The 27,769-nt window shown below is 41.4% G+C and overlaps 1 protein-coding gene across 2 annotated transcripts in view; it reads left to right on the top strand.

Moving 5' to 3' along the window:
• Positions 1 to 27,769, top strand: part of Il2 (interleukin 2) — a 41,999-nt gene that overhangs the window by 10,336 nt on the left and 3,894 nt on the right. Inside the window, exons 2-3 of one of the 2 annotated variants that reach the window (XM_087614424.1) lie at positions 26,596 to 26,683; positions 26,769 to 26,828. In XM_087614424.1, coding sequence (XP_087470550.1) covers positions 26,596 to 26,683; positions 26,769 to 26,828 — 148 coding nt within the window. Of the gene's footprint in view, positions 1 to 26,522; positions 26,684 to 26,768; positions 26,829 to 27,769 lie in introns of those variants that run through there. The other variant, NM_053836.1, reaches the window with a different exon arrangement.

The raw sequence follows: 27,769 nt of genomic DNA, 5'->3' as shown, positions 1-27,769 counted from the left end.
ACAGCTCATTTTTTCTATAATTCCATTTTTCTCTCTCACTGATTTGCATTAGCTTAGACTTGGGGATTGGCCAGAGTGGCGGGTCAGTGCGCTCCAGGGCTGTTACACTGCCCAGTGGTAGGATTAGAGTGGAGTGCTACCATACCAGCCTTCTCTGTGAGTGCTGAGGATTTGATCCCAGGTTTTCCTCTTTGGCAGCAACTTCTTTATCAACTTACCCATCTCTCCAGTCCACTAGACAATATAGTGTTTCATCCTATTTGATTTGAGGCAACAGCACTTCAGAGTTGGTAATTTTTTCCAGATTAGTAATGTGTAGATTAATAATGTGTAGATTAATAGAAAGTATAAAGTTATTCAACTGTAATACTGAAATGTAAAATATTTCCCAGTATAAAAACATCACATTTTTCTGAAGTACTTATAACCATATAGAGATAGCCACAGTGCATGTTCCTGAGTTAGAAAAGTGTGTTCTGGGTGGAAGGCTTCCAGGAAAGCACAGGCGTTCAGACTATAACAGCCATCCAAGGAAAAGGAGAACCTGGAGCTCTAACTTCACCACAGGTGGAGAGAGCTAAAAATGTACAAGGTGGGGTTGCTTTTGTAAGTGAGACTTTCTCCAGAGCCACTCAGAGGGCATGGTGTCAGTGAACCATTTCCTGGGGTGGCTCTCACCAGAATACAGAGATACCTACCAGGATGTATATTTTGACCTTACTTTTCAAAAAAATATTTTAAGATTTATCTTTTTTTTGGGGGGGTTCTTTTTTTTTTTGGGCTGGGGACCGAACCCAGGGCCTTGTGCTTCCTACGTAAGCGCTCTACCACTGAGCTAAATCCCCAGCCAAGATTTATCTTAACCTTTTTTTTTTTAACCAAAAAAAAGCTAGTAAAAAAAAATCCACCCAGTTAACCAGACCCCAAGAGTGTACAACTGCAGGAACAGCTACTGTACAATCGCCATGGCAACAAGCTGCTACTGTACAGCCACCATGGCAACAAGACATGGGGGCTTCTCCTCAGATCTCAGCTTTCACTACCGAGTATGGTTTTATGGACCTATCTACCACCAAAACCAAATGAAAGCCACAGCAGAGGTAAAACTCAGAGGACAATAAGTTTTAGATCCTCCCTTATAATTTCCTTCTACTCACTCAGGCCTTCTTCATCCCTTATAGCTATCTTTTCTTGATCTCTTTACACACACACACACACACACACACACACACACACACACACACCTTTCATTATCTATTCACATGTCTATGGACAACTAGACAAAATTTTGTTTGATCTAATTCTTTGCTATAGTAAACATGGGGGTGCAAATGCCTCCATGGTAGGGTGAGGAGTCTCCTGGGTAGGTGCTCAGTAGTGAAATAGTGGAGCTAAATGGTAGTTCTTCTTTTAGTATTTGAGACTTCTTCAAACTTATTTCTACAATGACTGTATTAAGAGTCTTCTCTCCACACTCTCTCCAACATGTCTTGTCAGATTTATTGATGACAGCCATTGTGACTGTGCAGAGGTGCTCTCTCAAAAAGTAGCTTTAATTTGCATTGCTCTGATGGCTGGAGAAATTGAATGCTTTTAAAAATAGTTATTATTCATCTCTTTCTCCCGACCCCTTTTGGAAAACATCTATTCAGTTCACTTGCCCATTTGTTTATTGGAAGTTTTACTTCCTTGGTATTTAATTTCTGCCATTACTTTAAAATTCTGAATATTAGCCCTTTGTCTGCAGTGTGGCTGGTAGATTTTCTCCCATTCTGTGAACTGTTTGCACGGCAAGATAGCTGCTTTGCTGTACAGAAATGTTTTGTTGGGTGAGTTCCTGTGCTGTTGCTGCCCCACTTAAACTGTTCTCAAGTCCCCCAGTATCTTGAAGGGCGTCCTCTATGTCTTCCAGAGGTTTAAAGATTTTGGTCCAATTTTAATTGACTTTTGTATACAGTGAAAAAATAAGGCTCTAATTTCACTTTCCTTCAGGTACAGATTAGGAATGCTGTCTCCACCAGGAGGTACTTTTGACCTTACAAAGAAAAGATGAACTATTTCCTCCATAAGTAGGAATTTCACAAAAAGTCAGTTTTGTGTCTGCATATTGCTGTTAGCACACACATTTCTCCTGTAATCTGTCCCCCACCCGCCCCATCCAGGAAGACTGTCAACATTTGAACTAAGTCCGCCTTTCATAACAGCATTGTTCTGATTGCTTTCAGACTGTTGGATAGCCAAGTAGACACTGGCAGGCTTGAAAGCAATTGAGAGAGTACCTCTCCCTCCATGGCAGCAGCTTAAAGAGTCAGACATGAAGCTACATGCTCTAACTCCTGGCTGAAAGAGTGGGTCTGGGTGCATCTCTGACCTTAGGCTGAGATATGACAAGCTAAACCCTTGAGATTCACTGTCTAATAAGTTTCTCCACCAATGCAATAAGCCAAATCAAAAAGTATAAAAGCAGGTTTATTGGGGGCAACCCCCAGGTGGGTACACTAGTACCAAAGAACAGGGCTGGAGAAGTCTCATGCCCAGGCTCAGAGGTTTTATAGACATTAGGCAGGGGTGATGATACATTATCCAGGAGTTGGGACTGTGGTCAAATAAGGTCACAAGCTGGGCACCTGGGGGCACTTGGGTAGGCTGGTCATATCAGAATGTTGGAGTTTTTTGGTCTGGGTAGGGTTTGGGAAAGGAGGACAGACAGGGTTTCTCAGCTGGTGCAGGGGCAACCAGTGGGCTCCAACCAAATACTGTCTAGCTGGAGTTTTTCTGGTAAAGTCTCCATAAGAGTTAATTCAAACAGGCCTCTCAATCATTGGGCAACTTCCCCTAGGAAAGTTGTCTGTCTTACAGATTGTAAAGGTGGTTTGATTGCCTGGCTAAATGTGTGGATTGGTGCAGTGGTCTCTGTCTATTGTTCAAGTCTCGCCCTTTAACAGTGCATCACTTTGTCTTGTCAAAGTGTATAAGTGTATATGTGTATATGTATATATATATATAAGTGTATATGTGTATATATAAGTGTATATGTGTATATGTGTATATGTGTATATATAAGTGTATATGTGTATATGTGTATATATAAGTGTATATGTATATATAAGTGTATATGTGTATATGTATATATATAAGTGTATATGTGTCACCTACGATACTTCTTACATGTCTCCTCTGAGTTGATTTTGATGCAGATCATGACTGATGAAATCTGGGCAATAGCAATTGTCACTTTGCAGACAAATCTAAGGTTGACTCTCATGCTGCAAGTGACACGTACTAAGTAAGTTTAATCAAGAAAGAACATGTTGCCTTCCTAAACAAAGTTCAGTTTCAAGCAGTTTTTCTCGGAACTTTAGTGGGAACTCACTTACTATGGACTCTCTATGTAAATCTCCTGTAAGAAACTCTGTAACACTGGTTCTCAACCTTCCTAAACCTGCTACCTTTTAATACAGTTCTTCATGTATGGTGGCCCCAATATAAAATTACTTTTGTTGTTCTTCATAATCATGATTTTGCTACTGTCATGAATCATAATGTAAACATGTGTGCTTTCTGAAGATCTTTGGTGACTCCAGTGAAAAGGTCATTTGATTCCTGTCCAAAGGGGTCGTGACCCACAGGTTGAGAACCACTGTTCTATAGAACACAGTAGCACTCAGGGAAAAAAAAATCTCACTTCTTTAGGATGATATACTCAATAATTCATGGCTTGACAACCTTGTGTCAGAAACTGTGACAGGTTGTGGAGTTTGAAACAAAGCTTCTGCCTTCAGAATTCAGATTATAGTGAAAGAATACAGACAAACAATGAGAAACAAGGCAATCAGGCAATCAGGCAATCAGGCTGTGTATTAGAGGGCAATAATGAACTATACAAGAAAGGAAAGGCAAAGAGGAGAGATTAGTATTTATCAGGAAAAACCAATGTTATTAACATCATAAAAGGTCTCACTGAGAGGAAGTCATTAGAGGAAAGAACCACAGGAACTGAGAGAGTAAACTGAGGGATGAGGTTACTGTGCCCCTTGGGGACATCCCTGTTGGTAAGAAATGGCACTGGTCTTCACTGTTAAGAAGCCACTCAAGGATCTGAGGCAGAATCACATGCTTTGACATAGGTTCTAGGAAGTACTCTGTGGTCTATGTGGAAGAGTTTTACTGAAATAGAGCAAGAGCTGGAAGGGGAGTCACTAGTTAGGAGAGTTACTGACATATCCAGACAGAACCTCAGTCCTTCTATTCAGTGATGGATGCCTGCTAGGATAAAGGGGTTGGTTACAAGTTATTAAATGGTCTTGATCAGGCAAAAACAAGGTATAAGAGGTTAGACTCAGGGGTTTCTCTTCTTTTCTTTTATCTATCCTTCTTTCCTTCTTATGTAGGGGGAGAGGAGTTGAAAAGAAAAATGTGTATATGAATACACTCTCACTGTCTTCAGACACACCAAAGAGAGCATCGAATCCCACCATGTGGTCTCTGGGAATTGAACTCTGAAAGAGCAGTCAGTGCTTTTAACCGCTGAGTTGTTATTGCATGGGGGAAAAGGACTGAAGTCCTGAGGGCCAGCAGAAAGAATGGAAACAGGCAACCTCAGAGGAAGGAAGTTGGGAGGACCCTCCAGAAAGTACCCAGAGACCTGGGCAGTGAAAGACTCTTAGGACTCAAAGGGAGGGACCCTGTAAAATGCCCTACAGTGGGGAGAGGGAACTTGATGAATTCACCTGCAGCAGAAAGACAGGGCATCAAGTGAGGGATGGGGTTGCCACCCCACAGACAAAACTCTGACCCATAATTGTTCCTGTCTGAAAGAACTACAGGGATGAAAATGGAGAAAAAGCTAAGGAAAAGAAGGTTCAACAACAGACCCAAAGTGTGATCCAGGTCAAGGGGAGGCCCCAAGGCCTGACACTATTACTGAAGCTATGGGGAATCCACAAAAACGACCTATCATGACTGTCCTCCGAAAGACCCAACAAGCAGCTGCAGATATGTGCATCCAACCAAAGAACAGAAGCTGCTGATCCCTGTGGCTGAATTAGGACAAAACAGAAAGAAGCCGAGGAGGAGGGCAACCCTGTAGGAGGACCAGCAGTCTCAATTAACCTGGACCCCTGAGATCTCTCAGACACTGGGTCATCAACCAGGCAGCAGACACCAGCTGAGACGAGGCCTCCAACACATACACAGCAGAGGACTCCCAGGTCTAGGTTCAGTCAGAGAAGATTCACCTAACCCTCAAGAGACTGGAGGTCCCAGGGAGTTTAGAGGTCTGGTAGGATGGGGAGTGGGGGGTGGGGACATCCTCAAGGAGACCGGGTTGGGGTGGGGGGTGGGAGGTGGGGAGGAGGTGCGGGATGTGAATAGTTGGAGGGTGGATCAGGAGGGGAATTAAGTCTGGAGTGTAACAAAAAAAATTTAAATAGAATTAAATATATTTATATATTTATGTATATAAAGAAAATGTGGAATATAGGGACATTATAGGAATAGTAGGAAAAGGTGTAGATTATTGAATCTACTCTTAAACCAAAGAACATTTTATAGCCAATAATGTTACATTGATATAGATCTTTATATACTGATACATATTAAGGTTATATTTTGTTACATTTGTATAGCTCTTCATATATTAATACATATTAAGATTATATTTTTGCTACATAGGTATAGATCTTTATATATTGATGCAAAATTAAGGTTATTTTTGTTACAGCATACATGTATACATGCTTTCAACTCTTACTTAAGGTACTGTGCCTAGATGGTTCTTAATGTAAAGTTCTAGTCCCATTTAAAAGCTGCTATTACCAACTGTTCAAATAATTATGTAATGGAAATGAATAGTTAGCCAATTAAACACATGTTTAGGTTAAATACCAAACTAATTTATCACAAAATGTTTCCAAGGTTATCACATAGTAAATAGCTAAGAACAAAGTTTGGCTATTCATACATGCTGTTGATAGATAGGTGCTCTTCAAAAACCTCAGAGACCTACAGAATATGACATTTAAATATATTTTTTATAAACTTAAGGCATTTTTGACAATGAGACATGTCAGCTCCTGGCAGCTCCTTTTCAACTTGAAAGAAGATATGAGCACCAAAGAACCTCCATTTGGAGTGTGCTTCAAAGATGCCAAGCTGCCACTGGAAACAACAGCCCTTGCATCGACTGCAGACAAAATGCTGTCCAAAATGCTCAAATATGAACACAGGGAAGTTCACTGCTAACCATTGCAAGAGCAAGGTAGGCTAGTCCTTTGTAATTCCTGCTCCACAGAAGGGTCTGTCCAATATTTTAGGACAGAAGACTAAAAAGAGGTGCTCTAAGTTTTTAAAAAATTCTGTGTGACTGTTCAGGCGGCCAACAGTCTCTGTCATTTCTACAGATTTGAAAGCTGCTTGCTGCACTTCCTGTATACTCAGGTAATATTTATTCCTTCTCAGGTCTCTGATGGGTTGACAACTAGATAGTTTTAGTGTCACAATTAAGCTTAAGTTAAGGAAAATGTAAATCAAAACAACCCTGAGATTCCACCTCACACCAGTGAGAACGGCTAAGATCAAAAACTCAGGTGACAGCAGATGCTGGTGAGGATGTGGAGAAAGAGGAACACTCCTCCATTGTTGGTGGGATTGCAGACTGGTAAAACCATTCTGGAAATCAGTCTGGAGGTTCCTCAGAAAATTGGACATTGAACTGCCTGAGGATCCAGCTATACCTCTCTTGGGCATATACCCAAAAGATGCCTCAACATATAAAAGAGACACGTGCTCCACTATGTTCATAGCAGCCTTATTTATAATAGCCAGAAGCTGGAAAGAACCCAGATGCCCTTCAACAGAGGAATGGATACAGAAAATGTGGTACATCTACACAATGGAATATTACTCAGCTATCAAAAACAATGATTTTATGAAATTCATAGGCAAATGGATGGAACTGGAAAATATCATCCTGAGTGAGGTAACCCAATCACAAAAAAACACACATGGTATACACTAATTGATAAGTGGATATTATCCCAAATGCTCGAATTACCCTAGATGCACAGAACATATGAAACTCAAGAAGGATGACCAAAATGCTTCACTCCTTTTTTAAAAGGAGAACAAGAAAACCCTTGGGAGGGAATACGGAGGCAAAGTTTAGAACAGAGGCTGAAGGAACACCATTTAGAACCTGCCCCACATGTGGCCCATACATATACAGCCACCAAACTAGATAAGATGGATGAAGCAAAGAAGTGCAGGCTGACAGGAACCGGATGTAGACCTCTCCTAAGAGACACAGCCAGAATATGGCAAATACATAGGCAAATGCCAGCAGCAAACAACTGAACTGAGAATGGGACCCCTGTTTTAGGAATCAGAGAAAGGACTGGAAGAGCTTGAAGGGGCTTGAGACTCCATATGAACAACAATGCCAACCAACCAGAGCTTCCAGGGACTAAGCCACTAACCAAAGACTATACATGGACTGACCCTGGGCTCCAACCTCATAGGTAGCAATGAATAGCCTAGTAAGATCACCAGTGTAAGGGGAAGCCCTTGGTCCTGCCAAGACTGAATCCCCAGTGAATGGGATTGTTGAGGGGAGGGTGGTAATAGGGGAGGATGGGGAGGGGAACACCCATATAGAAGGGGAGAGGAAGGGGTTAGGGGGATGTTGGCCTGGAAACCGGGAAAGGTAATAACAATTGAAATGTAAATTAGAAATACCCAAGTTAATAAAGATGGGGAAAAAATAGTTGTTTAGTATTTAAAAAGGTATTTTTAGGTCTAAGAAAATGTTTTAGGTTAGTAATACAAGTTATGATAGAAAATAATTTAGGTACAAAACCCAGAACTCACCAAGATAGGACAGATAATAGAATACTTTATCCAAAGTTGCAAAATACAGTTGGAATGACATTGTAATGTAAATCTTTTCTAACAGCTTTCATAGTAGTTCTTGCTGTATGACAGTTATTACTGTAAGAGAAATAGCCTTCTAATTAGATTTAAATGAGGGCAATGTTGTGGGTTGCACTGCGCTGCTATGCATTCAAATGTTAAATACTGGCCTCTGAGATTAAGTTGCCTCCATTGAGCAGATCCTCATGTACAGTAAATAATGCTATGTAAACCTTACTCTTCAATTGAAAGCTATTGTTTAAATAAAGGTAGCTACAGCCAATTACTGTGGAGAATAGAAGAAACAGAGTTTTAGTTACTGGGCTGGGAGGTCACATCCAGGGACCACGAGGAAAAGAAAGAGAAAAGGAAAGTGAAGGAGGAGGAAGCAGAGAGAACAGGAGGTCTCCATCAGACAGGATGGACCATGAGAACATGGCCGAGGGAAGTGTACTCTGAGGATAGACTGATAGAGCACACAGATACCCAAGTAAGATTCAAACAGAAAGTAACTTGGGGAGCACAGCTGAGAGATAGGTAGTCTAGTCCAGAAAAATAGATTAGGGGTAATTGCCCAGTAAGTGCATAAAAGCTAAATCAATCAATCATAGTCTGAGTCTTATTCATTTGGCACCTAGATGGGGACAGAAGTAAATTAACTAATTTACATGTATGATATGATAATAAAAGAATCAAAAACTGATTTTGGAAAGATTAAAATTTAGTTATACCCCTAAGTGAAACCATTTATATAAAATTGATATATGAAAGTTAATATTGTCAACTTAATTGGATCTAGGATCATATAGGAAACAGGCCTCTGGGCATGTCTGTGAGAGATTGTCTAGATTAAGTTATCCTCTGGGCATAACTGTCTAGATTGGCTTAACTAGGTTGACAGAACCCCTGAGGGTGGCACTGTTTCATGGGCTGGAGTCCTAGAATGAAAAAAGCACTCATTAGCTGAGATTTGTAGCTGCTTCTATTCTGATGCTAATTTGGTACCCCAAAACTGTTTGCACAAGACGGTTTTGCACGTGGCTTGTGGGAACCTGCCTCCAGTTTATTCTGATTGGTAAATAAAGATGCCAGCAGCCAATAGGTGGGGAGAAGACATAGAGGCAGGGTTTAAGTTTCCTGGGCTTGCCACTGAGAGGAAGGGGAGAGAAGAGGGGAATCCACCAAGCCTTAGGAGGGTGTGGAGGAGAGGAGAGACAGGAGTGGCCATGGAAGAAGAAGAAGAACTCTCAGGAAGGAAAAGCAGAACCACCATACAAAGGGGCCAAAAGAATGTGGCCCAAAGGATTGCTCAATTGGGTCAAGAACAGCCCAGATGAAACATAGAAATTAATAAGTAATAATGAGGTTATGGATAGAAAACAGTCTAACAACATGGAGGTTAGTCAGTTGACAACTATTATGCTGCTTAAGACATATTAAAATATAGAGTGTGTGTGTGTGTTATCCCTAAACCCCACCTCTCTCTCTCTTCGTCCCAGCTATTGGCTGCTGGCATCTTTATTTACCAATTAGAATTAATTTGGGACAGGTTCCCAAAGCCATGTGCAAACCTTCTCATGTAAATAGTTTTGGGGGATCCAAATTAGCCTTAGAATACAAGCAGCTACAAACATCAGTTATCTATCTATTCTATTATATCTATCATGTATATATATATATGTATATGTATGTATATATGTATATATATGTATATATATGTATACACACACACACACACACACACACACACACACATATATATATATATATATATATATATATATATCTTTCTTCAGGGAACATAAATGGTCTAAGGCAGGAAGGAACCCTGTACCAAGATTTATTAAAAAATTAATACTACAGATGTTGCTCTCTGTTTATTGTCTGCAGCTGCAACATGACCAGCTGCCTCAAAGCTTTTGCTATTGTGAATTCCCTGCCATGATGTGCTAAACCCTCAAACCAAGACCAAAATAAATGCCTCTTTTCTTGAGTGACTTCTCTCAGGAAAAATTTCTCACAATAATAAAGAAGCAGATGATTCAAGAGAATTCAGGTTTAGCTGAGCTATAGGCACTGAGAACATAGTCAGGCTGAAGGAAATACAGGGCACAGGGAGGTGGTTCACAGGGGAGACTTGGCGCCAGGTACTGGGAGGCTGGAACACTGAGAAGATGGAAAATGAGGAGGGAATGGCGAAGGGAACTGGGACGGACCCACCAGGGAGGAAGGAATTACCAACTGAGCATGCTGTAGAGACCAAAAAAGTCAGAACATCTTCAAATGTACAGGCATCAAAGTAAGGTTATAATGATCACAAAGACTCAGAGAAACATGACACCACAAAGGTACAAAATGAACTTCAGTACCCAGCCCTAAGAAATAAGGAACTATGAACTGCCTGGTGAAAAATCCAAGTCCAAAAGAATCTCATAAGTCACAAGATAGGACAGAACTAACCAAGTCAGGATCACAATGGAAGAAAAACAACTTCAGCACAGACAGGAGCCACAAAAAGAACCCAGCAGAAACTGGTATTAAAAATTATGATTAACCTAAAAAAGAAATCAACATAGAACTTTGACCTCAGCCTTCATCAGACCAAAGAAAGGTCCAGTGAATTCAGAACTGCACAGGTGTGAGTGTGTGTGTGTGTGTGTGTGTGTGTGTGTGTGTGAGTATGTGTGTGTGTCTGTGTGTGTCTGTGTGTGAGTGTGTGTGTGTCTGTGTGTGAGTGTGTCTGTGTCTGTGAGTGTGTGTGTCTGTGTGTCTCTGTGTGTGTGAGTGTGTGTGTTGTGTCTCTGTGTGTGTGTGTTGTGTCTCTATGTGTGTGTGAGTGTGTGTTGTGTGTCTGTGTCTGTGTGTGTGTCTGTATGTAAGTGTGTGTGTCTGTGTGTCTGTGTCTGTGTGTGTGTGTCTCTCTCTGTGTGTGTATGTGTGTGTCTCTGTGTGTGTGAGTGTGTGTGTCTGTGTGTGAGTGTGTCTGTGTGTGAGTGTGTGTGTCTGTGTGTGTCTCTGTGTGTGTGAGTGTGTGTGTCTGTGTGTGAGTGTGTCTGTGTGTGAGTGTGTGTGTCTGTGTGTGTCTCTGTGTGTGTGTGTTGTGTCTGTGTGTGAGTGTGTGTTGTATGTCTGTGTCTGTGTGTGTGTGTCTGTGTGTGAGTGTGTCTGTGTCTGTGTGTGAGTGTGTCTGTGTCTGTGTGTAAGTGTGTGTGTGTCTGTGTGTGTCTCTGTGTCTGTGTGTGTCTCTGTGTGTGTTGTGTCTGTGTATGTGTTGTGTGTCTGTGTCTGTGTGTGAGTGTGTGTGTGTTCTGTGAGTGTGTGTGTAAGTGTGTGTCTGTGTGTCTGTCTGCCTCTCTGTGTGTGTGTGTGTGTGTGTGTGTGTGTGTGTGTGTGTGTGTGTGACAAGAGGTAAAAAGGAGAAGAAACCCCTGTGGAGCTTGTGGGAACTCTGTTCTCACAAAGAGCAACAGGAATACCAGGCAGTTTATTTAATGAAATAATAGCCCAAAACATCTTACATTTGCCTTAACTCTATGCTAGAATGCTTGCCCAATATGTGCCAGGTCTTGAATTAAACAAAATATCTTCCTAATTTAAGGAGGTGAAATGAATATTCAGGTTCATCAAAACCAGAAGACTCAAATGTTTTCTTTTTTTCTCTTGCCCCCAAACCCTTGTCTGTCTCTCTGTCTCTCTCTGTTTCTGTCTTTCTCTGTCTCTATCTCTCTTTCTTTTCAAGGCAGGGTTTTTGTATAGCTCTATCTGTTCTGGAACCTGCTCTGTAGGATACACCCAACTCTCACAAGAAGACTAGAAGGAAAGGTAACTTAAGAGGCAGTTTTATTTGGTAGAGTTTTACAGAGATAGTTAAAGACAGAACAAGCTAGCCACACATGAAGACAGAACAAGCCAGAGAATGAGAAGAAGCCAGAAGATCAGAACAAATCTAGCAGAGTTAACATGAGACCAAGCACAAAACTCAGTCAGAAGCTAAAAGCTAGATTGAGTTAGTCAGCTTGGAGAGGAGTTTGGGCCTGCATAGCTGAGTTGAACAAAAGCTAAAAGAGGTGAGCTTATTTAGCAGTTAGCCTCCGAAATGACAACTACATAGGACTAGTTCCTGTGGTACACAGGCGTGTGTACTCACACATACTCCTGCTGTTGTCCTGTCCTGTTGCTCACACATACTCCTCACCTGTACACGGCTACTTCCCTTTCCACTTCCTTGCTGTGTTGTAATGGAGCTGACTGAGCCACAAAAGAACACAGGCACATGTTCTGGATCTTCCAGATACCAGAGTCACAAGCAAATACATCTCTTCTTTTATAGACAGCAACACAAACTGACTTCCTAAAGTGCACAAAGCTTTCTTTGCAACAATCAAATGCTAAGCCACAAAAAAAAAAAATCAGCAAGTTATTTCAAAAGTCAACAAGCCACTTCAAGTATCTTTTCTTGTCACGCAGAGCAGAGTTAGTGATAAAAGAAGGAAAGTGGGGACATTCTCAAGCAAATGGAAATGGAGCGACACACTCAAGCAACCACTGAAGCCGCAAACGAGCAAACAACAACAACAACAAAACCCCAAGAGGTTCAACAACCAACTCAAGGGAGAAAAGCAGTAATGTGCAGGAAGTTTAAGAGAAAACTACTATTTTAAAAAGAAGAAAGCAGCCATGAAGGTGTACAAATAGCCAGTGGGCGAGTGGAAAGGTACTTATAGCATCAGAGAAATGCAGATCAAATTTCAGTGATGTTATCTCCCCACACCTGATAGAATGGCAATTATAAACAGACAAAGATGCCAGCACTCAGGAGGTACAGGCAGGTGGATCTCTGAGTTCAAGGCTAACCTGATCTTACAAAATGAGTTCCAGGACAGCTAGGGCTACTTACATAAAGAGACCCTGCCTAGAGTGAATGAATGAATGAATGAGTGAATGAAAGAAAATAAGTAAATACATAAAATAATTAACTATTGTTAGATGGTATTCATGTGTTGACACCTGTGTAAACCACTGGTAGATATTTCAAAGCAAACTATAGACTTTCCTCTATAAACTAAATCTAGGACTATGTAATGTCTTTTGTGTATATTATCCAAAGAAAGAAGAGCAAAGGATCAAAAAGATGGCAGCACTCAAGTACAGGACACCACTCACGGCAGCAGCTGAGATACAGAGACAACCTGACATCACTTGTCACTAGATCACAAGCATGGAGGCCATACTTCTGAGTGAAATAAAGAAGATATAGTTATGTGAAGAGATTGATGTTAATTAACTTTCTTTTGATGGCAATTTTAATATATATATATGTATACATATATATATATATGAAACAAGTTGTATACATGGAAGTATACCAGTATATGTGCTCGTATGATTTGTATTTATTATTATACCCATAAAGCTGAGGAGGATGGACGCTAGTCAAATTATTTGGCTGATATTGTAGATTTCAGAGATCAAAAGTGATTTACATAGATTTTTTAGATATAAAGTACTTTTGTGTCACTTAAATAAACTGTCATAGCAGTGTTACAAGGAAAGGTTGGAATGCTATTCTTTTGACAGATGATAAATCAGCTGTGAAAACATAAAGCAGCTGACTAGATCATGAGCAGTTTAGATCTCAGGTCCAGCTCAAATGCTATCTTCCTGTTTTGTGTTACAAGACTCCTGAGGCTAGGCAATACAGAACAGGTCACAGTTTGGGAGCTCCACTAGTTTCCTTTCTGTTGCAGTAATCAAACACTCTTACCCAAAGTAACTCTGGAAGGAACAGGCTTATTTCAACTTACACTCAACACTATGGTCCATCACTGAGTGAGCAGTCACAGCAGGAACCAAGCAGTAACCTGGAGTTCTAGGGGGAACTCTGTTTGCTGGCTTGCCTACAGGTGCATGCTAAACTGCTTTCTTACACAGTTAAGAGTCATCTGCCCAGAGAATACTACTGCCAATAAGGAAACAGCCCCTCTCACATCAGTTAGTAATCACAACAATCGCCTACAGATATGCTCCCAGGCCATTTTGATCTGGGCAATGTCTTAATTGAAACTTCCTTCTCAGGTAATTCTGGGTCGTGTAAAGTTGGCAGCTAAAGTTAACATGGACAGAAGCTAAATCCAAGATCAGTACTGTGTGGCCTTTGGCAAAAACTTCATGGCAGACAGTGTTGGCAGAGGGTATGGTATGCATAAGAGATGCCAGACAGGAATTTGGACATCAGGTTTTTCTTTTCCTTAACAACTTGTCCTCATCAGAATTCAGGAGAACTCCCAAGGATGGAGGGACTCCTAGTGATCTGTCTACTTCTCAGAAGGCCCCACCCCACTTCATAGAGGCCTCACTAGCTCAACACTCCCCACTAGAGCCAAGGTTCCAGCACAGGAACACCCACGGGCTGTGCCCAAACCACTGCACCTACAAAGTCAGATTCATAATACAATGAGTGAAGTGGGCTCCTGTAAGTTCTTAGGTAGCCACTGCATGAGGGCATTTAAGGGGGACTACAGTTCCCAGCATCACCATATGATGGCCAGTGTGGTTATATCTTCAGATTTTCAAAAGAAGGTGTAGTAGAGGGTTCTAGGTTAAATAGCTCAAATTAAAAATATCTGTTTATGCAAGGCCCTGGGTTCAGTCCCCAGCTCCAAAAAAAAAAAGATAAAAAAATCTGTTTAATTGAAATATAAAATACACATTATAAAGCTAAACACATACAGCTGATTTCTGAAACTACAAGACCTAGATTTTGTTTTTCCCAATGTCTTGCTACTCCTATGCATAGGAGTTAGGCATTTGGCATATCTTCGTGTGTAGAATTTGATGTAATTGTTATCTAATATTAAGTCTAGTGGTGTGAGTATCATACATGTATCTTACAGTGACTTTCACCAACCACGGCCACCTTTATATAGTATGTGCAAATGCCTTTATTTTTCTTACAATAAACTTTTCGAGCATTTAGATATGCTAAGTCAAAGGGCAGACTTTTCATTCACTATCATTTTCTCTCTTACATTTATGTTCATGAGCCTCTTTGATCTGAAGTATGAAATAAAAATCTAACCTCATTCTTTCACATGTACTTATCTGTTCCCCCAGTGCCACATGCTATAAAGACCATACTCTCACAAAATTATCTTGATGTTCTTGTCAAAACTCAACCACAAATATAAGGATTTATTTTTGAACTGTCACTTTTACCTTGTCTAGCTGTGTCTATGTTATGCAGGTAGATGCTAGAATATTTTACACTCAGGAATTAAGTACTTTCTCAACCCATTACAGTCATCGTCTTGTATGGGAGTAACCCTATGTGTCTATCTTTTACTAAAATATAACATTCTTAGGCCAGAGAGAACTATTCATTTTTATGCCCCATAGCCAATGATGACATTTAACAATATTCCTTAAGCATTTTGAATTCACCAAAATAAATGCAGAATCCTAAAAATAGCATGATCCGATGTACTTACAGCATGCCACCATTTATAAAGCTATGATTAGCCTGTGTATAAGAAACACTCACAGAAGGCTCAGTCCAGGGAAGCATTGGGAAGAAGTGGACCCCTGAGAGCTAAAATCTTGTGAGAGGTCCTTGAGTTACCTGGAGTTACATTCCCAAACTATGGCAAGGACCTTTCCCTAATGAATACAGATCTCAGGGGTGAGGAGTAGCAGGACTTCCAGGTCAGAGGAGGAAGAGAAGGAGAGAAGGACTTGAGGCTGTGGGGACAGAGAGAGCACATGGGATAGAGGAGGTACTGAATTAGAGGCCCCACTTAGATGGTGGATCTGCCAGGATCCGCCACAGGAAGATTGACTTAGTATGGCTTACTAAGTAGGATGTTAGTGGCTGCGTCCAGCGATTGAGTTACCTGTGGATTCTGAACTAAGTTTGTGTGGTGTTTTTCTTCACAAGGCGACTCAATTGAGTTCAAGAGAAAGGCATGGGGCACTCGGAATTTGGATGCCTGGGGCTGTTGTGGCCTCCTGACGTGGGAACTTACTGAGTTGGGTAGAAACATTTCGAGGGAGACATTTTCGAGAGCAAAGGGTCAGAGAGTCTACCGAGATGAGAACACCCTGCTGGTGCCATGTGGCCTGCCAGTGCACAGTGAAGTGTGGGATGGAAATTCTCTTTTTTTAAATTATTTCCTGCTACATCAAAGCTTACCACAAGGTCTGCATTTCTTTCTTCTCCCTCTACAGCCAAGCCTTTAAGGTAAATGGTTGCTCTACCATGTACTCTCACCAAGATGTGCTGCCCTCATTATAAGTCCCTCAAAACGGGGTCACTTAATTTTGGTTAGTAACTTCCAGAACCACGAATCCAGAAAAAAAACCTTTTTTCTTTATAAATAAACTGTCTCAGGTATGCAGCTATTGTGACAGAAATCAGACCAGTTTAATGAGGAACCCAAAATAAAAGTGGCTTAAATAATGTGTTTCTCATGCATATGAAAGAATTAGGAGTCAGAGAATCATAGTTTTTTGGAGGCCCCATATCGTTGTCTGTGTTGTCCCTAGAGAGTGGTAGGCACCCTGTCCTCATGTTCAGAAGAATCATTAGAGCCCCAGTCTTTACCTCTGTCTGTCCAAAACTCACTGCAAAGAGCACTGGAGAATGGTATTTAATGAGGAGCTGCAACTATGTTCTGTTAAAAATCAGGATTGTTTCCAACTAGGAAGAAAATTAATTGCTGTTATGGGAAACTGGCATCTCAATAACAGAAATGAGAAGTTGAGTTTTACAATTCCACAGCATCTAAACAAAATGGGGTTTTTAGGAATTTCCTCTGGTTGCCCCAGGAGCAAAGGACTTTGAGTTTGGTGTGAGTGGATTTTGGAGGGCTGTTCTTTCTTTTTCCAGTCCCTGGGGTCCTAGCCACAGCAACCCGTGTGTGTTCTCCCAATGGGGTGTGACACTTGGATGTATATTCCCTAAGAAACAGCATTAGTTTATGTCAATCTAACTCTCCCCTAAACGGCTACTCCATAATAGGTTGTTGTGGATGGAGAAATGGTTTAGTTGTTGAGAGTGAGGCCCTGTTCTTTTATTTATATGAGTACACAAATAAATAGAAACGGGCTGTCTTCAGACACACAAGAAGAGGTCATCAGATCTCATTACAGATGGTTGTGAGCCACCATGTGCTTGCTGGGAATTGAACTCAGGACCTCTGGAAGAGCAGTCAGCCGCCCTAACCTCTGAGCCATCTCTCCAGCTTGAGACCCTGTTCTTACAGAGGACCTAAATTCACTTCCCATCTCTTACACCAGGAGGCTCCTAACCATCTGTACCTTCAGTTCCAGAGGGATCCAACATCTAAGGCCTCTACCCCATGGACACCTGCACTCATGCCTGTACCCCTAACATCTACACATAATTTAAAATAAAATAAACCTTTAAAATAGGCTCTTGATATTTCATTTCCCCACAAATTACTCTAGGATAGAAAGTAGTTCATTATAAACTATTCCAAATGTTTATTATATTAATTATCAATTATTAGTACATAATTATGTTAACAGAACTTGCAGTGTTTTCAGCCCATAAAAAAATATTTCCAGTAATCAAAATTTAGCTATCATTGCCAAGAAGCATTTGCTGACATAAGCCTGATATAGCTCCTGAGAGGCTCTGCTAGAGCCTGACAAATACAGAGGCAGATGCTTGTAGCCAACTATCGGACAGAGCACAGGTACCCCAGTAGAGGAGTTAGGGGAAGGATTGAAGGAGCTGAAGGGTTTTGCAACTCATAAGAACAACAACAATATCAACCAACCAGACCCCTCACCCCCAGAGATCCCAGGGACTATACCACCAACCAAAAAATACACATGGAGGGACCAATGGCTTCAGCTGCATATGTAGCAGAGGATGGCCTTGTTGGGCATCAATGGGAGGAGAGGTCCTTGGTCCTATGAAGTCTCAATGCCCCAGTATAGGGGAATGCCACGGTGGTGAGGTGGGAGTGAGTGGGTGGGTGAGAGAGCACCCTCATAGAAGCAGGGGCTAGAGGGGGAGATTGTGAGTTAGTGGAGGGGAAACCGGGAAAGGGGATAACATTTGAAATGTAAATAAATAAAATAACCAATAAAAAATTAAAAAGGAAAATTTAGCTACCACAGCCAATTCAGCAGCCATGAACGATGACTTTAGGAATGAAACAAAGTTATGTTAGATTATAGAGCCTCCTCCCAGTATAAACTAGCAAAAAAAGTTTTGTCCTCTGTGTGTTAGACACAGAAAATATGTCCTTTTTCTCCTCTTTACCTATACTTGAAATTCTCAAGAAGCTTTTGCACATTTATACTGCCACTCACCCCATAGGACTGGGTTTTGTTTTGAGTCAAGATGTTGCCATGCTGTTCAGACTGGCTTTGAACTCACTCGTGCTGTCTCAGCCTCCCAAGTAATTAGGATTACAGGCAGAGGGTACTCTGCCCAGCTAAGGTCAATTAAATCAAAGAATAATCGTTCCTTTCCTAAAAAAATAATAGAATTCTTGAGAATTATTATTTTGCCTCCTTCTGTGTTCACAATACCACAGAAATAGGGGAATAAATTAGAACATCAAAGCACAGAAACTAAACAAGACGAGACTCAGAATTTCCAAGGCTCTTTCAAGGGAGGCTGAGAGTTGAGAAGCAACTGTGCTGTCGCCGCCTTTGTCTGGGCTCTGCACTGAACTGAGTGTTCCTGACAACTCTGGCTCCCGAAAATGACCTTCACATTCACAGTCACAAATTCACTGATGAAAGTTAGAATGACAAAAACTGTCAGATGCCTGCTGCACTCCTAACTTCTAACATGCATTCCAAATCACTTCTACCACACGGAGGGTTTACTCATATCTTTTTGCCTGTTTCCTTCTAAAGTTTCATATAACCATTACTTTGTAACTTTATTTTTTAACTTTTTAAAAAATGTGTATAAATGTTTTGCCAGTATGTGTATCTGTGTACCATGTGTGTTGTGCTCTTGGAGGTCAGAAAAGGGCATCAGATCCCCTGGAACTAGAGTTATAGATGCTTATGATCTATTGTGTGGGTGCTGGGAATCAAATCTAGGTCCTCTGGGAGAGAAACTAGTGCTCTGAACTATTGAACCATCTCCTCGGCCCCTGTAACTTAATTTTTTTAATGTGTGTGTACAATGTGTATGTGTGTTTGTGTGGGATCTGAGTGTGGATCCCAAGGCCAGAAAAGGACATGTGCACTGCAGTCCGTCTTATTTCCTTATGATGGGGTCTTACTGATCGGTCTTACAGTGGACTAGTGGCCATCAAGCCTTAGGGATCCCCCCCGTCTCTGACCCATCCTCCACATTGCTGCAGTTACAGGCCCAAGCCGTCGTACCCAACTTTTTATGTAGCTTCTTTGGACTGTCTTCATGCTTGTGTAGCCCATGCTCTCACCTGCTGAGCTACCTCCCCAGTCATTAAGGAAGGGTGTTATAAATAGTAAGTGTCTTAGGCAATGCTGTAAAATTAAATTAGCTCCGTGACTTTTTAAGAACCACACTATTATTTTCTGGCTTACAGTGTGGAAAGTGTGTAAGGAGAAAGTGTGGTAGGCAGGGACAGAGAAGAGAATCTCCAACTTTCCAGGTTAATGTCACATAAAGTATTACTGATATGAATATTTTCAGTGATTTTATGCTTTTAATACAGAAGAAACTTCCTCATATTTATGTGAAGGCTGATACCACAGCATCAAACTGACCATGATTTGTTGTAGGAAAAGTACTCTTATGTGATCAGTATTGATCACAATTTATCAGGCAGATTGAACTGTTGCAGGGACTTGCCAACACCTGAGACTTTATCAATAGTTACCAAGACAACAATAACACAAATGCGCAGTGCTCCGTTTGGGTGCTCTTAATTACTAATGAATTAACCAAACAATCCATCCCATCATTTCTGTGTTTAAAAAAAGTGGTTGTACCATTAATTGAAGGGCAATGGTTGTGTCTCTTAGGAGGGGTATTCAAGCAGCCTAGAACCTTACAGGACAGAGTTTGGGAAAGAAAAAGGTTTAGAATTTCCAGGGCTCTTTCAGACCAGAAACACAACTTCCTGAAGCCTAGCTGATGACTTCAGGTTGCCACACTAACAAACAGGTACCTACGGCAGGAGTTTATGGCTGCTATCTGTCAGAAAAGGATTCATCAAGGCCTGGAGTCTGGTGTGGAAAGCTGACTGTGGTTCTCGGAGATATTTTGGTCCCATACACTGTGTGCTCTTTACCTGGCACTGTTAAACCACGGAGTCCTCTGTGTTCTGTTCAACTGCTGCAGATCACATTTGGCAAAGGAACTTAAGTCTCCATGCTGCTCATCTGGGCTGTTTTGCTGCCCTCACTGTGTATGAGACACTGACACATCCATGGTTTCCTCTTAAGAACTGACACAAGATAATCCTGATGGTCAAAGCTGTAGGAAACAGAGGCTCTAATTCTATGGGGAAAGGTCTATGTGGGGAAATCTGTAGAAAAGGGGCCCAAGAAGACATGAATTCTATAAGAACTCTAACATGAGGAGCATGGACCTCTTTGTCCAATGGTGTGAGATTACAGTGACAGGGGTCAAGGACAGAGGCGAGAATTAAGAATAAGGCACATACCAATAATCATTACAACTATACACAGGCATAATTTCTTTAATTGAAAAAAAACCAGCTTTCATACAATATATTCTGGTCATGCTCTTCCAACTCCTCCCAGATCATCTCTATTTCCCTACGCATCACCCAACTCCTTTCTTTCTATTTATAAAATACTCAACAAACAAAGAAAAGTTAAAAAAAATAAAAATAGAAACTCATACATGCCTCCTACAAAAACACAAAATTGGAATCCAAAATATGTAAGTAAGAGATTACTAAGACAAAAAGATCATTTAAAGCTATATGAGACTGAAGGTGCATAAACTACCATTGAGTTAAGTCTGTGCTGGCCATCTACTCTGATGTGTGGGGCCTGCCCGGAAGTATGGTTACTATACATGAAGTATGAAGTGGCCTTTGTAGCATTAGTTGGAAGCCCTAGCTATACACAAGCAAGGGCCCTGAGTGATAAGCTCTCCCCTCCTCCTCATGGGAGGAGTTACTGCTATTTCTCATTTGCACAGTCCGTCAGCCCTGCATCCCCATGGATCTTGGCAGGCATTCTGACTTCCTCCACTTCTCCAGCATAGCTATTTTTTTTATAGAAATAATGATGATGATGATAATTTTCCTGATCTTCAGAATTATAAAATGATATATGTTAACAATCACTAGCTCTAGTGGGGAAGATTACAAGATATGTATACACACACACACACACACACACACATATATAAAATGACTGCATTTCTGAATTTTTCTATAATATGGATTATTTTATCTAGACTAAATGTGTTATGAAATGTAGCAGTGAATTTCTTAATCTGCTTTGGCTCCCAGTGGGTTACACATTGCACCCACCCAACAATGGATGCACACAATGGATTCACAGATGAAACACACACACACACACACACACACACACACACACACACACACACACACACATACACACACCCCAGTTAATTTTGATATGCCTTGACTAGCACAATGCCTGGATACCTCTAAAGCTCTCCTCGGCTAGCATATACTTCCTTCTGGTACTCCTGGCTTAACAGCTTCCAAATCTATATTTTATTTTTACTGCCCTGTTACCTTCTGGGCACTGCCCCCCGCCACACTTTCCACCTACACTGTTGGATGTTTTCTCTCCTGAAGCTCTTAAATCTGATCCTTTTCCCTCTGAGTCATGGTGATTCTCATTCTCTCATTCTCTCTCTCTCTCTCTCTCCCCCTCCCTCCTCTCTCCTCTCTCTCTCCCCTCACCTCTCCTCTCTCCTCTTCCCTCTACTCTCTCCTCCCCCTCTCTCCTCTCCCTCTGTCTTTTGCCCACACAATCTAAAAGCCCTGCCCCCATCTCCCTGCCCAGCCATTGGCTGTATGGCAATTCTTTATTACCAATGGAAGCCAGCCTGGGGCAGGGACCCTCAGGTCTGGAAGCATGGCTTTTGGGAGCTGAAATAAGACAAAGCATTAGAACCAATTCCCAACAATGAAACGTTAAGTAAATGGTCTAGATTCCGGTAAGAACATGTCATCTAGAACGGCAGTACAAAGGAGCCTCCCATTCGTCTACACAAACCGCTGTAAAACATAAAGAGAACAAACTGTTAAAGGAGCTAGAACAAGCCTGACAGGAAGTATCAGGCGCAGGTGAGCTGCACAAACTTTAGTAATAGTTTTATTTTCACAAGATTTTGAAAAATTCACTTACTCTGACAGAAGGGCATTATAATATATTTATGTGTATTTCTTTTCTTTCTCTCTTTTAGTGTTTTTGTTTGTTTGTTTTCTGTATTGAGACAAAATTTCTTCATGTAAGAGAGCTCTGGCTGTCCTGGTACTCATACTGTAGACCAGGCTGGCCTCCAACTCACAAAGATCCACCTGCTTCTGCCTCCTAAATGCTGGGATTAAGGGCGTACACAGCGCATATGGCTTTTTCTCTATTTCGTAACACATAAACAAAGCAGCTAGATATAGGAAACCGTCTCATTAACCATTTGTAGTGAAATGAGATTAAAAGATAAAGAATGAGATGCGCAGATGTGAAAGTGTTTTATAAATCTGCTGAGTTTTGCAAACCTATCATCGCTGTCAGAAGATGAATATACTCAGCCACTAGAAAGAGTCTGTGACCTAACACACAGGTCTCTACTGGGAATCCTCAGGGTCTGAAAGGACAGCCCCCCCCCCCACACACACACACACAAACAGGTACAGAAAAGCTGGGGTGGGGCGGGTTGTAGTTGTTCTGATGGGGGTGCCTACTTTGCAAACCCCAAAACAGCATAAGGGGGCAGGTTAGCTGGCCTCAGTGGGAGGTCTCTGTAGGAGTGGCCTCAGGTTGCAGGCATCAGAGAGGAGGCGGTTGTGGTTTCTAGTTATTGTGCACACTGGTGTGTCATTTGTAAACATTTGTACTTGGACCAGAGGAAGGCTTTTGGCCATTTGTTGAGCCAGGGAAGGCTGAGGTACTGGGTCCTTGCCATAGCTCTGCAATGTGCTTTCACTCAAGACTGCATCTGCCTCCAGTAGGCTTTGTAGTTACTAATCGAATCTAGCCACCCAAGTCCTGAAGATGCCTCGGGCTGCTCAGATGAGGTACTGTGAATGGAGCTTTGCCTGAATCCCCAGCCACTCTGGCAGGCTGGAGTGAGAGGGAACAGCGGGAGCTGATGTTAGCCTGTCTCAAAGGGGCTCTAGCTTCACTGTCTTTCGCTTGATAAACAGATGGGCTGAGAGGGTCAGGAAGAAATCTACATACAACCCTACCACAACTAAGAACAGGATTGTAGAGTCACTCGACCTCCCCAAACATCAGGTTTCTTATCTATTAAATGTGATTCAGTGAGATGACGAATTTGAAAATTTTTAAAAATTAAAAATACCAAAAAAATAAAACTGTTTTCATGCTGAAGGTCATAAACATTAAAAGTTGCCTGGTAAAGACCAAGTTGGAGTCAGCTGTTATTTATAAGTTTATGAGTGTTTGTAATAAATTGGAATAATAAATAGAGCATCACCCTGAGGAAATGCAGATTTCATAGATGAACAAATGATATGCCCTACTTTCAGAAGGCAAGGACAGGGTTGAACTGAAAACCAAACAAACTTTAAAGAAACCAGTAACAGATGAATTAACACTGGCCTCACACCAAACCAAACTGAAGCTTTAAGCCCACGAAAGATCAGGGAATAAAAACTCTTATGGGAGGCAGAGGTCATCAGTAGTTTGCATGAGTGGACAATATATGCAAAAGGTGATGGGTTCCTTGGGCAGCAGCTTTAGGGCCTGGCCTGCCTTCATGTCTAGGAGCAGCTGGAACAGCTAACACTGAGCAGTTGAGCTCTGTGGCTTATGACACATGTGGTGGGTAGTCAGGCAGCTACTGATTACATCACCGCTCCAGCCAGAAACCCCAGCTGCTCTGTCCAGGATGTCAAAAATGGAAAGCAGCTTTCTCCCCAGGCATTTCAAGAAACTGGGAGGCCAACTTTTGTAATGGTGCCAATTATGTAATGCTATGTACGAGTAAACCATGGCCCCAGGAACTCATTGTATAGCCATGTAAAATTCTCTAATGGAAACAGCTGGAGAAAGAGAGAGATTGAGCCCACAAGGACCTCAAAGGCCCGGTTGTGTGGAAAAGCCCCCACACAGGAAAATGTGTGGGCCTGACTCCTTCCATTCTGGAATGGGAGACCTGAGTTGCTTGGGCTGGGATGAGACGCTGAAAATCTGAGAAATGAGAATGAGCATTGAGGCTGAGATGTCCCTCACAATGGCATGATTAATCTGAAGGCACAGAAAGTGGCAAAGACCAGAAGACCTGTCCCCACCCTGCTTTCCTTCAGACAGGCCACCCATGCCACCATGATGCCAGATGTTGTCATGCTTACTGCAAGATACATGCAGAGTTTTGTGTTGTTTTCTAGAATGATTGGAAAACTATCCCAGAACCGTTCTCTCTGTCCTTTGTGAGAGACAAGTCAATATCCCTTACATTGCTTAATCTTCCTGCCTCCACTATCCTCCAGCAACAAAATTCTGTTTAAAGATTGAATTTTCAAAACTCTTTACATCACCCAACATCCACTGTTACTTAGGATGTTACCTGTCTACATCCAAGGATCAGGTTGACAGGAACACAGATGGTAAGAGAGTAGATTCTGGAGTCAGAACATTCTAGTTTCAAATCTTGACCCTACCCTTTACTGGCAGTAAGGGCTGAGCAACCTCAATGAATTATCTAATTACAATTTTCTTGTTTAGAAATAAATTGTATGTTATTATTTCCTATGTGTATGTATGGTGTGTGCGTGGGTACCCACAGTGTGTATGTAGCAGTCAAAGACTGCTTTGTGGAGTCAATGAGAAATGACTTCTACCTTTATGTAAGTTCAGGTTTTGGGGGCAAGGTTTGTATAGCATGTGTTTAAGTCATCTCATCACCCTAGATCCTCAGTTTTCAAATATACAAAATGGAATAGGTGTGTGGTGTTATAGGTATGTGGTGAGGCTTAAGTTGATCTGTGTACTTGCACATATTTTATCCCTTTCGATGTACCCCAGGGTGTTTTAGATGGTAGATAAATGTCTGCATAAAGACTAGACCAGTACAAGTTATTAAAAATGGAGACATCACAGGCAAGCTCTCTGAGAAAGATACCATCTCTACCAGTTGATTGGAACTGTGTCCCTATTCCATTACTCAGACTGTGTACTACACTGAGAACGAGGAATCTGGTGTATCCTATTCAGTATCACTGAGAACATGTGGTAATGTTTCCTAGCTATTGCTCTCAGAGTGCCCAGTTACTTTTAGGATAAACTCACATTTATGAAGAAGGAAGAGGGTTGGCAAGATGGCTCAGTGGTAGAGGCTATGTAGTGGCTAGTGGTAAAGGTAGGCACACAGACTGGATGACTTTTGAGTTTAGATTTCTGAGTCACACAAGGTGATAGAAGTAACTAGGTGGTCTCTGATCTCCACAGGTGTACTTCGGCACACACTCACTCACAGTACACACACACAAATACATGTGCACACACACTTATACACAAGCACACATGTACACATACACACTCACATGTACATAAATATGCTTATACACACATTCATTTACATGTGTACACACATACACACTCATGCATAAATGCACACATGTGCATGCAAACTCAAAAATATTTTTAAAAAATGAAAGTGCAACTTGAAACATACAAAAATAGCACCAACATCCTTAGATGCAATCCTTCCTGAGAATTTGTTGGAGATCATACTCTTTTTAAAAAGCACAATAAACATCAAGACACTTAAATTGTCACAAAACATGTTAAATTAAATTTAAAACAACAAATATTACCTCAAGCTCAACCAGCATTTTAGGGGTCCTTATCTTACTATTTCTCTGGCTAGCTAGCTGTATGAAGCCATCTATCACCTTGTGTGCAATTAGCTCGTCGTGTAGATAAGAAGGTGAAACCATCTTGAAACAGGAAACCAATATTCTTCCTGTCTAATCAACAAATCTAAAAGATTTATTCTTTTCATCTATCTCCTTTTGCGTTTGTCCACCACAACAAGCTGCTTACAGGTTCAGGATGGTTTTGACAAGTTTTGACAAAGAGAGCATTTTCATGAGTTACTTTTGTATCTCCACCCCAAAAAGGAAAATTTGTTTCATACAGAAGGCGTTCATTATATGAATTAAAACTGCCACCTAAGTGTGGGCTAACCCAACCAAGAGGGATTTCACCTAAATCCATTCAGTCAGTGTATGGGGGTTTAAAGAAATTCCAGAGAGTCATCAGAAGAGGAAAAACAAAGGTAATGCTTTCTGCTACACAGGTAGACTCTGAAAATATGTGTAATATGTAAAACATTATGACACCCCCATACTATTTTTCCAGCATTAACAGTATAAATTGCCTCCCATGCTGAAGAGCTGCCTATCACCCTTGCTAATCACTCCTCACAGTGACCTGAAGTCCTGCAAGCATGTACAGCATGCAGCTCGCATCCTGTGTTGCACTGACGCTTGTCCTCCTTGTCAACAGCGCACCCACTTCAAGCCCTGCAAAGGAAACACAGCAGCACCTGGAGCAGCTGTTGCTGGACTTACAGGTGCTCCTGAGAGGGATCGATGTAAGTGCTGTCCCGTCTGTAGGCATTATCTTCAGCTTTCTTGCCAAAGGGTGTGTTTTAATAACAATGTGTTATGCTTTCTCAGAATTACAAGAATCTGAAACTCCCCATGATGCTCACGTTTAAATTTTACTTGCCCAAGCAGGTGAGTGGGTTTCTATGTTCAATTGGTTCTCTAATGAATTCAAAATAGCATGCATGTATGTTCACTGATCAGATGAATAGTATCTCATCTGGAGAAAAAAAAGTTTCTTCAATCTTTCTCTGTAAAAATTCCTGTCTGATAATGGCACTTCTTTTAAATAGTTTTCTCTACATTTTTCCTATGTATTTATATGCTGGGAGAGGGAATGAGAAGAAAATGCAAAATAACTGCATTTTGATCCTGGGATATTTTAAAGACTGTGTTGATTTCTCTTTTATGCTTGCCCTAGGGATAATTGAGAGAGATGCATTATTTTAGCTTGTAAAATGTCAAAACTGACTGTAGAGGGTCTCCTTTTACAAACAGGTCACTGTTTTAAGAAAGACTCCTATGACTGCGTCTTTGAGGAACTGCATAGGCAGCATTCAGATTCTAGGCTGATAATCTCAAGTGGAGGCCCAGCCCTGCGAGGGCCTCCGTCTCAGGGCCTCAGGAAGTTGCCTAGGCTCACTCCCCTACTTACTTCAGTGATCCAAGCTGAGCTATGCTTATCGCCTGTCCGGTGTCACAGCAGTGCCTAGCCAACCTCACACAAACACTCTATCAGTGTTAGTGAAGGAAACGTCCAGGATGTATACAACAATTTTGGACTTATACAGTCTCTTTTTAACCAGTGGAACTAGAGAGCTATAATATTGCTACACCATACTAGCTCTCAATATTGAAAGGTTTTTCTGGTCTCCTTTGGAGGCAGAAATGTTGTATGGTACAAAACAGCTTACCAAAGCTCCTAGAACTACATCAAGGGTAGAAATTCGCTCCAATCCTGACAGTCAAAAGAGGATGGACAACTTTGGTGCTAGAAAGAGCTTGTCCCAAACAAATCCAAGCCTAGAACAAAATGAGATGTAAGGGGACAAAGAGGCAACTGACCCACTCCC

This window comes from Rattus norvegicus, chromosome 2 (assembly GCF_021556685.1).
Source record: "Rattus norvegicus strain SHRSP/BbbUtx chromosome 2, alternate assembly SHRSP_T2T, whole genome shotgun sequence".
NCBI lineage: Eukaryota > Metazoa > Chordata > Mammalia > Rodentia > Muridae > Rattus > Rattus norvegicus.
Note: the sequence above shows the minus strand (reverse complement) of the source record. Positions and strands in the feature narration are given on the sequence as shown.